Source organism: Erythrolamprus reginae, chromosome 7, assembly GCF_031021105.1.
Source record: "Erythrolamprus reginae isolate rEryReg1 chromosome 7, rEryReg1.hap1, whole genome shotgun sequence".
NCBI lineage: Eukaryota > Metazoa > Chordata > Lepidosauria > Squamata > Dipsadidae > Erythrolamprus > Erythrolamprus reginae.
In genome coordinates, this window is record NC_091956.1 from 7,572,290 (window position 1) to 7,587,728 (window position 15,439).

The 15,439-nt window shown below is 40.5% G+C and overlaps 1 protein-coding gene across 1 annotated transcript; it reads left to right on the plus strand.

The window, feature by feature from the left end:
* The first annotated feature begins 9,025 nt into the window (after positions 1 to 9,025).
* On the plus strand, positions 9,026 to 15,226 carry LOC139169877 (alveolar macrophage chemotactic factor-like). The gene is made up of 4 exons (XM_070756540.1): positions 9,026 to 9,113; positions 11,148 to 11,274; positions 13,714 to 13,800; positions 14,865 to 15,226. Exons 1-4 carry the CDS (start codon positions 9,050 to 9,052, stop codon positions 14,887 to 14,889), a joined length of 303 nt encoding a protein of 100 aa, XP_070612641.1. The 5' UTR covers positions 9,026 to 9,049; the 3' UTR covers positions 14,890 to 15,226.
* Positions 15,227 to 15,439: the final 213 nt, after the last annotated feature.

Consider the following 15,439-nt stretch of genomic DNA (forward strand, 5'->3'; position numbering starts at 1 on the left):
CTCTTAATTTTTTCATAAATACATTTTTTTAATTTTTTTTTCCACAATCTCCAAAGACTCATCCATCCATATATCATAAATCATATCAAGATACAGTGGTACCTCTACTTAAGAACTTAATTCGTTCCGTGACCAGGTTCTTAAGTAGAAACGTTCTTAAGTAGAAGCAATTTTTCCCATTCGGAATCAAAGTAAAAGCAAATAATGTGTGCAAAACCATTAGGAAAGAAATAAAAGCTCGGAATTTGGGTGGGAGGACGAGGAGGAGGAAGAAGAGGAGGAGGACAGTCGCTGCTGAAGGAAGAAGGGGGGGGGTGAGGGGAATCAAAAAAAATCCAAAACTTTAAGGCTTAAAAAAAAAGAGGGGTTCTGAGATGGCAAGGAGGAGCAGGCGCCTCCCATACACCCGGCGTGAGGCTGCCTCCCATACACTGCACCAGAGAGAGAAACGCAGGGGGAATGGCAGGAAACTGGCCGGGCCTTCGTGCCGCTCTCAAATTTCCTGGGAAATCTTTCCGGGCTTGGGTTCTTAAGTAGAAAATGGTTCTTGAGAAGAGACAAAAAAAATATTGAACACCCGGTTCATTCAAAGGTACAAATTTCAGACACACAACACGTTTGAAAATTCAAAACAATGTTCTTTATCCCAAAAGTCAAAATAAACTAAGCACTCTTTTTGTATTGCAAAGAGCACTCGTCCCAACACAACCTGGTAGTTTGTACAAGTCCCTTATCAGTTCTTAAGTACTTAGCTTGCAGCTGTGAAGAAAGTCACAGCACTTCTTCTTCCAACGAAGTGAAACACACTTTGCTCTTCTTTGGTTTCAAAGTGGTGAAAAGTCAACAAACAAAGGCCGGAGTCAGCAAGACATTCATGAAACACAACAATCAGATAATTCTCCACAACGGCCAAACCCACACGCTGCTATTTATAGCAGCAGCACTAATTACAGCAGCCCCACCCAACCACAGGTGGCCTCATTTTCTCCTGTAATAATCCTTCAGTTGTTGTCTCCTATGCATCACTCTACGCATGCGTGGATGTGTCATTAATTCTTGGTCAGAATCCAGAGATGATACAGATGATTGACCTCCTCCTGGGCTGTCTGCCAAACTCTCCTCCTCCCTGTCACTCATTCCTCCTTGGTCAGAGGAGACTTCGTCGGCAGATTCCACTGGGAGCAAAACAGGCCTGCAGCATGTGGATGTCTCCCCCACATCCACCTGCACATTCCTTGGGGCAGGAGCTGGGCCAGAGCTAACCACAACAGTTCTTATCTAGAAAAGTTCTTAAGTAGAGGCGTTCTTAAGTAGAGGTACCACTGTATACATCATTATACAGAATATTTCTATCCCATAACCCATAAACAAACCTTCTATAAACAAACCCCTAAACAAACGGGTCCAAAGACGGGCTACAAGAATGGTGGAAAGTCTTAAGCATAAAACGTATCAGGAAAGACTTCATGAACTCAATCTGTATAGTCTGGAGGACAGAAGGAAAAGGGGGGACATGATCGAAACATTTAAATATATTAAAGGGTTAAATAAGGTCCAGGAGGGAAGTGTTTTTAATAGGAAAGTGAACACAAGAACAAGGGGACACAATCTGAGGTTAGTTGGGGGTAAGATCAAAAGCAACATGAGAAAATATTATTTTACTGAAAGAGTAGTGGATCCTTGGAACAAACTTCCAGCAGACGTGGTAGATAAATCCACAGTAACTGAATTTAAACATGCCTGGGATAAACATAGATCCATCCTAAGATAAAATACAGGAAATAGTATAAGGGCAGACTAGATGGACCATGGGGTCTTTTTCTGCCATCAGACTTCTATGTTTCTATGTTTCTAATTTTGCACCATTTATACTTTTATTGCCTGTCCATTTCCCCCACCACCATCATACTTCATATCACTCCCCTCCGATATTGGGTTCCTATCTGGATGGAGGCATGGCGCACCGGTAGCAGAAGGTGACCAGCGGCTGGCCGCACACTTCAAAGCGTGATTTGCCTTCTGCGCATGTCCAGGAAGCAAAATCTTGCAGGAGGACATGTGTGATATTTTGGCGGTTTTCAGCTATATTTTTTTTTGTTTCCATACATGCACGGAAGCAACAAAAAAAATCATTGAAATCTCACACGCCCCTTCTTGCAAGATTTTCTTCCTGGCTGTGCACAGCAAGCACAAGGCATGATTCCCTAAGTGAAATACAAAAGAATTTTAAAAATAATGGGGAACTGGGGGAAAAAATAAGACAGAAATAGGAAGTGGGAAAAGGGGGAGGAAAGCATTGGCTTTAAACTCTCTTCAGTTCGGTAGAATAAAACTCCCTTTTTATGACTCTGTAGTAATCCTTTAATTCGAGGTAGAATTGGGGTGACTGGATGGAACGGAACTTTTACTGGGGGGAGGGTGAAACAGACAGGCAATAAAAGTATAAAAAGTGCAAAATTAGAAGGTTTGTTTATGGGTTATGGCAGTGTTTCCCAACCTTGGCAACTTGAAGATATTTGGACTTCAACTCCCAGAATTCCCCAGCCAGCGAATGCTGGCTGGGGAATTCTGGGAGTTGAAGTCCAGATATACTCAACTTACCAAGGTTGGGAAACACTGGGTTATGGGATAGAAATGTGTTCTGTTGGGCTCTCTGGTAGACGCCTCCCAAAAATTCACAGGTACAAATTTCAGACACACACACGTTTAAAAATTCAAAACAATGTTCTTTATAATGAAAAGTCACTTAAACCAAGCCCTCTTTTGGTATAGCAAAGAGCACTCGTCTCCAACCAAACTGGTAATTTGTACAAGTCCCTTATCAGTTCTGTGATACTTATCTTGCAGCTGTGCGACAATTCACAGTCGTTCTTCTTTCACAAAGTGAAACACACTTTGCTCTGGTTTAGTTTCAAAGCGGGGAAAAATCAGCACACAAAAAGTCAAAGTCAGCAAAGCAGTCATGAAACACAAGGATCAGATAATCCTCCACAATGGCCAAACCCACAGGCTGCTATTTATAGCAGCCTCACTAATGACCACAGCCCCACCCAACCACAGGTGGCCTCATTTTCTTTGATAATAATCTCTCAGTTGTTGTTGCCCATGCATTTCTCTCTGCATGCGTGGCTGTATCATTAACTCTTGTTCTGAATCCAAGGAGGAGCGAGATAATTGATCTCCTTCTGAGCTGTCTGCCACACTCTCCTCCTCCCTGTCACTCATGTCTTCTTGGTCAGAGGAGCCTTCATCAGCAGATTCCACCGGGGGCAAAACAGGCCTGCAGCATGTGGATGTCTCCCCCACATCCACAGTCCTTGTGGCAGGAGCTGGGCCAGAGCTAACCACAACAGAAATGCATAATGATAAATAATAAATAATCGAACACCGAATATTCAATGCCAGATGAAAGAAATATTATATATTAATTTCACGGAATGGATCATAAATTTCATTGATAATAGTAATAGAGAATGGTTTAGTTTTTTCTTCTCACAAAGCACAAAACATAATTATAAGTCAATATATTGTTCTTAAGTGTTTGTTGTGGTTAGTTTCCCCCCCTTATTTTTATATGTGTATTTGCGTGTTGTGTTGTCTTTACTTGTTTGTTATGTTTTTGTAATGAAGAAATTCAATAAAAATTATTTTTAAAAAAAGAAAGAAATGTATAATGATGTATATCTTGATACCATTTATGATATATGGACGGATGAGTATTTGGAGATTGTGGAAAAAAAATGTATTTATGAAAAAAATAAGAGGAAGCTGGCCAGAAAAGCTGGAACTGGGTAAAAGCTATGGTTTACGACGTATAAATTGCCGATGAGATGGAACAGGGGTTTCCTTCCTGACACCTGCTCGATGTTCACAGCAGATACTTTGTTTTAGGTCCCACAGAGTTGGCCTTCTCTGGGTCCTGTCAACTAAACAATGTCGTCTGGCAGGACCCAGTGGAAGAGCCTTCTCTGTAGCGGCCCCCGGCCCTCTCAAATCAACTCCCCCCGGAGATTAGAATTGCCCCCACCCTCCTCACCTTTCGTAAGTTATTAAAAACTCATATTTTTAGCCAGGCATGGGGAAACTGACATATCCCCAACTATCTCGATTTGTGTATGGTTTGAATGGATCTATCTATCTATCTATCTATCTATCTATCTATCTATCTATCTATCTATCTATCTATCTATCTATCTATCTATCGTCTGTCTGTCTGTCTATCTATCATCTATCTATTATCTATCATCCATCTATCTATCATCTATCTATCTATCTATCTATCTATCATCTATCATCTATCATCCATCTATCATCCATCTATCATCTATCTATCTATCTATCTATCTATCTATCTATCTATCTATCATCCATCTATCTATCTATCTATCTATCTATCTATCTATCTATCTATCTATCTATCATCCATCTATCTATCATCTATCATGTATCTATCTATCTATCTATCTATCTATCTATCTATGTATCATCTATCATCTATCTATCTATCTATCTCTCTCTCATCTATCTATCTATCTATCTATCTATCTATCTATCTATCTATTTATATTTTTGTCAAGTACGAAGATATAACAATATTTATATACGTGATACTAGTAAGAGAGAAACATTAGGACAGGGGATGGCAGGCAGGCTGGTGCACTTATGCACACCCCTTACTGACTTCTTAGGAATCGGGGAGAGGTCAACAGTGGACAGTCTATGGCAGGGATGGGCTACTGCCTGGTTTGGGGGAAACACAGTGGGGAAGCGAAAATGGAGCTCCACCCCAGAGCACCCAATTTGCACGGAAAGATGTTGAAAGAAAATGCAGGGCATCCTGCATAAGCAATGCCCACAGTGTGGTAGTAAAAATTTTGGTAGCCCTTCGCTGATCTAAGGGCAAAATTTTTTTGTGTGTGTGTGTGTGTTAGGTGATGATACTACAGAGTCTGGTAGTGAGTTCCATGCACCCACTACTCGGTTGCTAGAGTCGTATTTCCTGCAGTCAAGTTTAGAGCGGTTTACTTTAAGTTTGCATCTGTTGTGTGCTCGTGTGTTGTTGTGGTTGAAGCTGCAATCATCGACAGGAAGGACATGGTAGCAGACGATTTTATGAGCTATGCTTAGATCAGGTTAAATGTGACATATTTCTAAGCTTTCTAAACCTAGTTGCATAAGGTATTCTTATGGCGAAGTGGAGGAGTAGAGGGCTCTTCTACTAGTGTTTCTGTCCGAAATGCGGTGTGGGTTCCAGACAGATGAGCTGTGTTGTGGTTAGCTCTGGCCCAGCTCCTGCCCCAAGGACTGTGGATGTGGGGGAGACATCCACATGCTGCAGGCCTGTTTTGCCCCCAGTGGAATCTGCTGATGAAGGCTCCTCTGACCAAGAAGACGTGAGTGACAGGGAGGAGGAGAGTGTGGCAGACAGCTCAGAAGGAGATCAATTATCTAGCTCCTCCTTGGATTCAGAACAAGAGTTAATGATACAGCCACGCATGCGGAGAGCGATGCATAGGCAGCAACAACTGGGAGATTATTATCAAAGAAAATGAGGCCACCTGTGGTTGGGTGGGGCTGTGGTCATTAGTGAGGCTGCTATAAATAGCAGCCTGTGGGTTTGGCCATTGTGGAGGATTATCTGATCATTGTGTTTCGTGCCTGCTTTACTGACTTGGACCTTTTGTGTGCTGCTTTTTCCCCGCTTTGAAACTAAACCAGGGCAAAGTGTGTTTCACTTGGTGAAAGAAGAAGGACTGTGAATTGCCTCACAGCTGCAAGCTAAGTATCACAGAACTGATAAGGGACTTGTACAAATTACCTGTTTGTTTGGAGACGAGTGCTCTTTGCTATACCAAAAGAGGGCTTGGTTTAAGTGGATTTTCATTATAAAGAACATTGTTTTGAATTTTCAAACGGGTGTGTGTCTGAAATTGTATCTGTGCATTTCTGGGAGGATTTTACCTGAGAGCTCGACAGAAAAAGCTGTATTCTCCCACAGTGGGTACCGTGTTTTCTCCAAATCTTGATGATTGGTCCCAGAAGCCATCTTACGACACTAAATTTGCCTCCCATACTCTCATCATATTTTTTTTTCTGCTGATCTTTCTTCCTTCAGCGATGGCTGTAAATCCCCTATGAGAAAAGGAACTGAGGCTAGTGGCTATTGAAAGAGGGACCTTCCGACACAAGATTTTATCCAAAGAGGAAATTGACGGCCGTCTCACTTATTGAAGCCAGATGGATGAGAATGGCTCCCCTGTGCAAACAGAACAACAGAAGGGGAAACAGAGGGGGAAAAAATACTTCCTATGTTTGCCGAGCTTACTGGCACCAGGGCCTTTCCACTTGGCCCCAATTCAAATCAAATTGGTGGGGATTTGAAGAGATTTTCCTTCGTGTTATTTTAAAACAGAGAAAATGTCCAGTCAACGAAGCAGTGGAAGTGATGTGCTGGTGCCTGGAGGCTGTTGGGGCCTGGATGGGTGTCAACAAACTCAAACTCAACCCAGACAAGACAGAGTGGCTGTGGGTCTTGCCTCCCAAGGACAATTCCATCTGTCCATCCATTACCCTGGAGGGGGAACTACTGACCCCCTCAGAGAGGGTTCACAACTTGGGCGTCCTCCTCGATCCACAGCTGACATTGGAACATCTTTCGGCTGTGGCGAGGGAGGGCGTTTGCCCAGGTCCGTCTGGTGCACCAGTTGCGGCCCTATTTGGACCGGGAGTCACTGCTCACAGTCACTCATGCCCTCATCACCTCGAGGCTCGACTATTGTAACACTCTCTACATGGGGCTACCTTTGAAAAGTGTTCGGAAACTTCAGATCGTGCAGAATGCAGCTGCGAGAGCAATCATGGGCTTCCCCAGGTATGCCCATGTCACACCAACACTCCGCAGTCTGCATTGGTTGCCTATCAATTTCCAGTTACAATTCAAAGTGTTGGTTATGACCTGTGAAGCCGTTCATGGCATCGGACCAGAATATCTCCGAGACCGCTTTCTGCCGCACGAATCCCAGCAGCCGGTTAGGTCTCACAGAGTTGGCCTTCTCTGGGTCCCGTTGACTAAACAATGTCGTTTGGCGGGTCCCAGGGGAAGAGCCTTCTCTGTGGCAGCCCCGACTCGCTGGAACCAGCTCCCCCTGGAGATTAGAACTGCCCCCACCCTCCTTGCCTTCTGTAAGCTCCTTAAAACCCACCTTTGCCGCCAGGCATGGGGGAATTGAGATATCTCCCCTGGGCCTCTACAATTTATGTATGGTATGTTTGTATGTATGTCTGATTAATAATGGGGTTTTTAAAATATTTTTAAATTATTAGATTTGTTATGAATTGTTCTATTGCTGTTGTGAGCCGCCCCGAGTCTACAGAGAGGGCAGCATACAAATCTAATAAATAAATAAATAAAATAAATACTCCGCCAGACTTGAAATTCTTGGCTTAGACAACTTACAACTCCGTCGTCTCCATTCCGACTTAATTATAGTTCATAAAATCATATACCAAAATGTCCTACCTGTTAACGACTACTTCACCTTCAACCACAACAACACACGAGCACGAAATCGCTAAACTAAATGTCAACCGCTCCAAACTTGACTGCAAAAAATATGACTTCAGCAACAGAGTAATCAACGTCTGGAATGCACTACCTGACTCTGTGGTTTCTACTTCTAACCCCAAAACTTTTAACCTTAGACTATCTACAATTGACCTCTCCTCTTTTCTAAGAGGGCTGTAAGAGGGGTCCATAAGCGCACCATTGTGCCTACCGTCCCTGTCCTATTGTCTTCTTTTGTTACTTTTTATCATTACTTATCTAATGTTTTATTTATACAAATTATCAACCTATACTTGTTTGACAAAATAAATAAATAAAATAAATAAATAAATAAAAATAAATAAAAAGTTCAAAGACCTCTGCCCTAAAGGAATGATTGTAACTTCTGGACTACTTATGGTGCTGTAGGTATACAGCTCGAATACAGCTCATCTGTTTGGAACCCATATCGCATCTCAGACATTAACACCCTTGAAAATGTCCAGAGATACTTCACCAGAAGAGCCCTTCACTCCTCCACTCGAAATAGAATACCCTATGAGACTGGACTTTCAATCCTGGGCCTAGAAAGTTTAGAACTAAGACGCCTTAAACAAGATCTAAGTATTGCCCACAAGATCATATGCTGCAACGTCCTGCCTGTCGGCGACTACGGTACTTCAGCTTCAACCACAACAACACTAGAGCACACAACAGATTCAAACTTAATATTAACCGCTCCAAACTTGACTGTAAAAAATATGACTTCAGTAACCGAGTTGTCGAAGCATGGAACTCATTACCGGACTCCATAGTGTCATCCCCAAACCCCCAACACTTTACCCTTAGATTATCTACGGTTGACCTATCCAGATTCCTAAGAGGTCAGTAAGGGGCGAGTACAAGTGCACTAGAGTGCCTTCTGTCCCCTGTCCTATTGCTCTCCTATATCTCCTATACCTTTCTTCTATTCCTATATCTCTTCTTCTACTCTTTCATTGATATGTTCTATTACTTCATCTTCTTTTCTATTATTTCTTAGATATATTTTACTATGAGTATCTCCTCTATAACCTTCATCATGTATTTTAATATGTATATATAGATATATACCCACTAAAACCCTCATTGTGTATTGGACAAAATAAATAAATAAAATAAAATAAATAAGTTTCAATTCTGGGTTGTTGGGGATTTTTTTTTAAACAGACGTTATATTTACCTTTCGAATTTAAAGAAGAGTTGATGTATTCTGCCAGCGCCACTTCTGCAATTCCTAAATTAAGAATGGGTTCGATGATCAAATTGCAAACCTCAGCATTGCAAATTCCGAGGGAAACCGATGGGAAATGGTGTGTGATGCAACTTTGCATGTTTTCCCAAAATAGCCCTTTTGCTGGTGACGTGCAGTGAGGGATCTATGCAATAAATTGGAGGTGGCTGGCCACCACAAATCCACATCGGTGAGCTTTCTGGTGGAAGTGTGAGCCTTCTTCGATAGTCAGAATGAGTTGTCGTGTCTTCCTTGGGTTTTCGCTTCTGCTGATCGCCTGCCACCTCACTGGTGCAAGTAAGTAGTAAACCTCTTGAGCTTTTCTCTTCCTCCTCTGCTGTTTCACTCTACATCATGTACCGACTGTATAAATAGCCTGCCTTTGAACTTGTAAATAGTGTAGTTTCATATTTGCTCATTATTTAAATTGGGGTTTTTTAGATTATTTTTAATATTAGATTTGTTTTCATTGTCTTTTCATTGTTGTTAGCCGCCCCGAGTCTTCAGAGAGGGGTGGCATACAAATCTAATAAAATAAAATAAAAAAATAAATAATGGTGATGTGTTATTTATTTATTTATTTACTTACATACTTACTTACTTACTTACTTACTTACTTACTTACTTACTTACTTACTTACTTATTTACTTACTTATTTACTTACTTACTTATTTGCTTACTTACTTACTTACTTACTTACTTACTTACTTACTTACTTACTTACTTACTTACTTATTGGATTTGTATGCCGCCCCTCTCTGTAGACTCGGGGCGGCTAACAACAGTAATAAAAACAGCATATAAACAATCCAATAATAAAACAGTTAAAAACCCTTATTATAAAACCAAACATACGTACAGACATATCATGCATAAAATTGTAAAGGCCTAGGGGGGAAAGAGTATCTCAGTTCCCCCATGCCTGGCGGCAGAGGTGGGTTTTAAGAAGCTTACCAAAAACAAGGAGGGTGGGGGCAATTCTAATCTCTGGGGGGAGTTTGTTCCAGAGGGCCGGGGCCGCCACAGAGAAGGCTCTTCCCCTGGGTCCCGCCAAGCGGCATTGTTTAGTTGACGGGACCCGGAGAAGACCCACTCTGTGGGACCTAACTGGTCGCTGGGATTCGTGCGGCACAAATTAGCATATGTGCCATGGGCTTAATAGAATAAATAAGTCTTTCATCCTGATAATAGCATTGACGTTTATGTGGTTTGAGAACTTCCAAATAAGTTCAGAACTTTATTTATTTTAAATAATCTATGTGAAATGTATTTAAACTGATTTGAAAATTAAGGGAGAGGGCCAACCTCCACTCGAAACAGAATACCCTACGAGACTAGACTTTCAACCCTGGGTCTAGAAAGTCTAGAACTAAGACGCCTTAAACAAGATCTAAGTATTGCCCACAAGATCATGTGCTGCAACGTCCTGCCTGTCGGCGACTACTTCAGCTTCAACCACAACAACACAAGAGCACACAACAGATTCAAACTTAATATTAACCGCTCCAAACTTGACTGTAAAAAATATGACTTCATTAACCGAGTTGTCGAAGCATGGAACTCATTACTGGACTCCATAGTGTCATCCCCAAACCCCCAACACTTTACCCTTAGATTATCTACGGTTGACCTATCCTGATTCCTAAGAGGTCAGTAAGGGGCGAGTACAAGTGCACTAGAGTGCCTTCCGTCCCCTGTCCTATTGCTCTCCTATATCTCCTATACCTTTCTTCTATTCCTATATATCTTCTTCTATTCTTTCATTGATATGTTCTATTACTATACCTTCTTTTCTATTCTTTCTTAGATATATTTTACTATGAGTATCTCCTCTATAACCTTCATCATGTATTTTACTATGTGTATATAGATATATACACACTAAAACCCTCATTGTGTATTGGACAAAATAAATAAATAAAATAAACCTGTTTTCCAAGACTCACCTCCAACATCTTCTTTAAAACTTCCAGTGTTGGAGCATTCACAACTTCTGGAGGCAAGCTGTTCCACGGATTGATTGTTCTAACTGTTAGGAAATTCCTCCTTAGTTCCAAATTGCTTCTCCCTTTGATTAGTTTTCACCCATTGCTTCTTGTCCTGCCCTCAGATGCTCTGGAGCATAGCTTGACTCCCTCTTCTTTGTGGCAGCTCCTGAGATATTGGAACACTGCTATCATGTCTCCCCTGGTCCTTCTTTTCAGCAGACAAGACATACCAAGTTCTTTATACATTTAAGACCTCAGGCCCCTAATCATCTTTGAGCAGCACTTTTGAAATACTCCGTTGTGCATCTAAAATTAACTATAATCTTTTCTGAAATTGTACAGCTATCTTTGACCCGGCGAATTTAAGCTGCAAATGTCACAGAGTCACGAGCGCCTTCATTCGTCCAGCAAAATATGCAAGAGTCGAGATCTTTCCAGCTGGGGTTTCCTGCAGAAAAATGGAAATCATGTAAATATATTTGGGTTTATGCAAAATTTAGATTCTGAAATTTTTTCCCCAGGCATTTTCTGCCCTGTCTTCTAGCACACATCTAGTCCTTGTCTATCTTCTATGTATATCAGTGTTTCTCAGCTTTAAACATAGTTTAGTGTGTGTGTGTGTATGTGTGTGTTTGTGTGTGTGTGTTGCAATGCTATGTGGAGAGGGGCGGCATACAAATCCAATAAATGAATGAATGAATGAATGAATAAATAAATAAATAATGCAGCTCAAAAGGATCAAAGTTTCAATTGTGCGGTTGCAACCATTGTGAATTTTTTTTTAAACACCCATTCCTTTGGATACCCTGATTGGGGCACTTAACAGCCAAAATCCAGCATCCTAGCCACTTTATCAAATTTCCCAATTTCTGTTCTAAAAGGGATAAATGTGTCTTTTTATGTTTCTCTATAGTTTCCTTGTTTGGTTCCCTTCAGATTTAAGTTGAATCATCACCACAGCTAAATCAAGATTTTAAAAAAATTGTTGCTAACATGTTGGATGCCCTTCTTAATTTTAATAGAATATAAAGAATATAAAGGAGTAGAGTAGAGTAGAATATTGGAATGAAGAATAGAATAGAATAGAATAGAATATTGGAATGAAGAATAGAATAGAATAGAATATTGGAATGAATATTATGATTATGATTATGATGATGATGATGATGATTATTATTATTATTATTATTAATTAGATTTGTATGCCGCCCCTCTCTGTAGACTCAGGGCGGCTCACAACAATAACAAAGACAATGTAAGAACAAATCTAATAATTTAAAAAACACTAAAAAACCCATTATTAAAAGCAAGCATACACACAAACATACCATGTACAAACTGTATAGGCCTGGGGGAGATGTCTCAGTTCCCCCATGCCTGACGGCAAAGATGGGTCTTAAGAACTTTATGAAAGGCAAGGAGGGTGGGGGCAGTTCTGATCTCCGGGGGCAGCTGGTTCCAGAGGGTCGGGGCCGCCACAGAGAAGGCTCTTCTCCTGGGTCCCACCAAACAACATTGTTTAGTCAACGGGACCCGGAGAAGGCCAACTCTGTGGGATCTAGCTGGTCACTGGGATTCGTGCGGCAGAAGGCGGTCCCGGAGAATAAAACAGAACAGAACAGAATAGTATAGAATATTGGAATGAAGAATAGAATGGAATAGAATAAAATAGAATAGAATAGAACAGAACAGAATAGAATAGAACAGAATAGAATTTTATTGGCCAAGTGTGACTGGACACACAAGGAATTTGTCATTGGTGCACATGCTCTCAGTGTACATAAACATAGAAACATAGAAACATAGAAGTCTGACGGCAGAAAAAGACCTCATGGTCCATCTAGTCTGCCCTTATACTATTTTCTGTATTTTATCTTAGGATGGATATATGTTTATCCCAGGCATGTTTAAATTCAGTTACTGTGGATTTATCTACCACGTCTGCTGGAAGTTTGTTCCAAGGATCTACTACTCTTTCAGTAAAATAATATTTTCTCATGTTGCTTTTGATCTTTCCCCCAACTAACTTCAGATTGTGTCCCCTTGTTCTTGTGTTCACTTTCCTATTAAAAACACTTCTCTCCTGGACCTTATTTAGCCCTTTAACATATTTAAATGTTTCGATCATGTCCCCCCTTTTCCTTCTGTCCTCCAGACTATACAGATTGAGTTCATTAAGTCTTTCCTGATACGTTTTATGCTTAAGACCTTCCACCATTCTTGTAGCCCGTCTTTGGACCCGTTCAATTTTGTCAATATCTTTTTGTAGGTGAGGTCTCCAGAACTGAACACAGTATTCCAAATGTGGTCTCACCAGCATTCTATATAGCGGGATCATAATCTCCCTCTTCCTGCTTGTTATACCTCTAGCTATGCAGCCAAGCATCCTACTTGCTTTTCCTACCGCCTGACTGCACTGTTCACCCATTTTGAGACTGTCAGAAATCATTACCCCTAAATCCTTTTCTTTTGAAGTATTTGCTAACACAGAACTGCCAATACAATACTCAGATTGAGGATTCCTTTTCCCCAAGTGCATTATTTTACATTTGGAAACATTAAACTGCAGTTTCCATTGCTTTGACCATTTATCTAGTAAAGCTAAATCATTTACCATATTACAGACCCCTCCAAAGTTTATCAAGAATCACGAGGTACAACATTTAATGGTTGTCATAGGGTACAAATAAACAATCCAATCACATTAGGAACCAGTCAATATACATCATAAGGATACAAGCAACAAAGTTATAATCATTCAGTCATTAGTGGGAGGAGGAGGGTGATGGGAATGATGAGAAGACTATTAGTAGTGCAGACTTAGCACAATTCTAGTTAACTCCCTCCCAAAAGTAGGTTTCTTATTTGGTGTGGGAAATTCACCTCCACAATTTTGCTTGCTTTCCAGAATCACACTGAAGAATAATAGCCACAAAGTCTGCATTGATCCCAAAGCCAAATGGGTGGAGAAATTATTGACAATGATGGGAAATGTGTAAGTCAAATCAAAATGGTTTCAATTGAGGCTTGACTTCTGGTGGGAGGGGGCATCCATGAGTCTCTTTTATTTTTCTGGGAAAGATTGATGTTGGAAAAATACACTGCTCAAAAAAAAAAAAGGAACACTCAAAGAACACACCCTAGATCTGAATGAGTGAAATATTCTCATTGAATACTTTGTTCTGTACAAAGTTGAATGTGCACAACAGCAGGTGAGATTGATTGTCAATCAGCGTTGCTTCCTAAGTGAACAGTTGGATTTCACAGAAGTTTGATTTACTTGGAGTTATATTCTGTTGTTTAAGTGTTCCCTTTATTTTTTTTGAGCAGATTTATTTATTTATTTATTTATTTATTTATTTGTTTATTTATTTATTTGTTTGTTTATTTACTTATTTACTTATTTATTCATTTACTCATTTACTCACTCACTCACTCACTCACTCACTCACTCACTCACTCACTCACTTATTTATTTATTTATTTATTGGATTTGTGTGCCGCCCCTCTCCGCAGACTCGGGGCGGCTAACAACAGCAATAAAACAGCATATAATAATAATAATCCAATACTAAAACAGTTAAGAACCCTTATTCTAAAACCAAACATACGTACAGACATACCATGCATACAATTGTAAAGGCCTATGGGGAAAGAGTATCTCAATTCCCCCATGCCTGGTGGCAGAGGTGGGTTTTAAGAAGCTTACGAAAGGCGAGGAGGGTGGGGGCAATTCTAATCTCTGGGGGGAGTTGGTTCCAGAGGGCTGGGGTCGCCACAGAGAAGACTCTTCCCCTGGGGCCCGCCAAACGACATTGTTTTGTTGACGGGACCCGGAGAAGGCCAACTCTGTGGGACTTAACCGGTCGCTGGGATTCATGCGGCAGAAGGCGGTCTCATTTACTTGGCAAACGTGGAGCAAAATTCAACCAACAACTTTCTCACTTAGCGACAGGAATTTCGGGCACAATTGTGGTCGTAAGCCGAGGACTATTGACAACCCAGTTGTTGAGGCTCAATTTTTACGGCAAAACCCACTCTTCTCTCTTTTCCCTACAGGAATGGGCCCCAACGTTCCTCTTGAAATGGAGTTTGAAGGGTCCTGGAAAATCCACTCATCCCAAATGTGACTCTTTTTGCTTTTCTGCTACGTGATGCTGATTGTGCCTTAATTTTTCCTGATTGTTATGGGTAGTTTGGACTTTTGGAAATCCGGAAACAATGTGAAACATGCAATCTGGAATCTGAATGTGAATTGCGCGTGAGAATGGCCAAGTTTGTATTTCTGTGTTAGATCAATTTTTTTTTAAAAAAAAGTATGTGGCATAGGCCTATTTTTTTTGTCTTGATGTATCATCATAACAGAGGGCCATATTTGTGTTACTAAGTGGTTAAATTAATTTTGCTCCATTTTGTGGTTTTTATTGCCATGATTGTAAAATAGAAGAGAAAAGAAATTATAATGGAATAGAATAGAATGGAATGGAAAGGAATGGAATAAATAGAATAGAATGGAATGGAATAAATAGAATAGAATAGAATGGAATGGAATGGAATAAATAGAATAGAATAGAATGGAATGGAATGGAATAAATAGAATAGAGTAGAATTAGAATAGAATAGAATAGAATAGC

What these genes read in the sequence shown, in the direction of transcription:
- LOC139169877 (XM_070756540.1), top strand. Translation starts at nt 9,050, where the DNA reads ATGAGTTGTCGTGTCTTCCTTGGGTTTTCGCTTCTGCTGATCGCCTGC. An exon ending in CTGCCACCTCACTGGTGCAA is followed by an intron (nt 9,114 to 11,147) that starts GTAAGTAGTAAA and finishes GAAATTGTACAG; the next exon opens with CTATCTTTGACCCGGCGAAT. An exon ending in TTGACAATGATGGGAAATGT is followed by an intron (nt 13,801 to 14,864) that starts GTAAGTCAAATC and finishes TTTTCCCTACAG; the next exon opens with GAATGGGCCCCAACGTTCCT.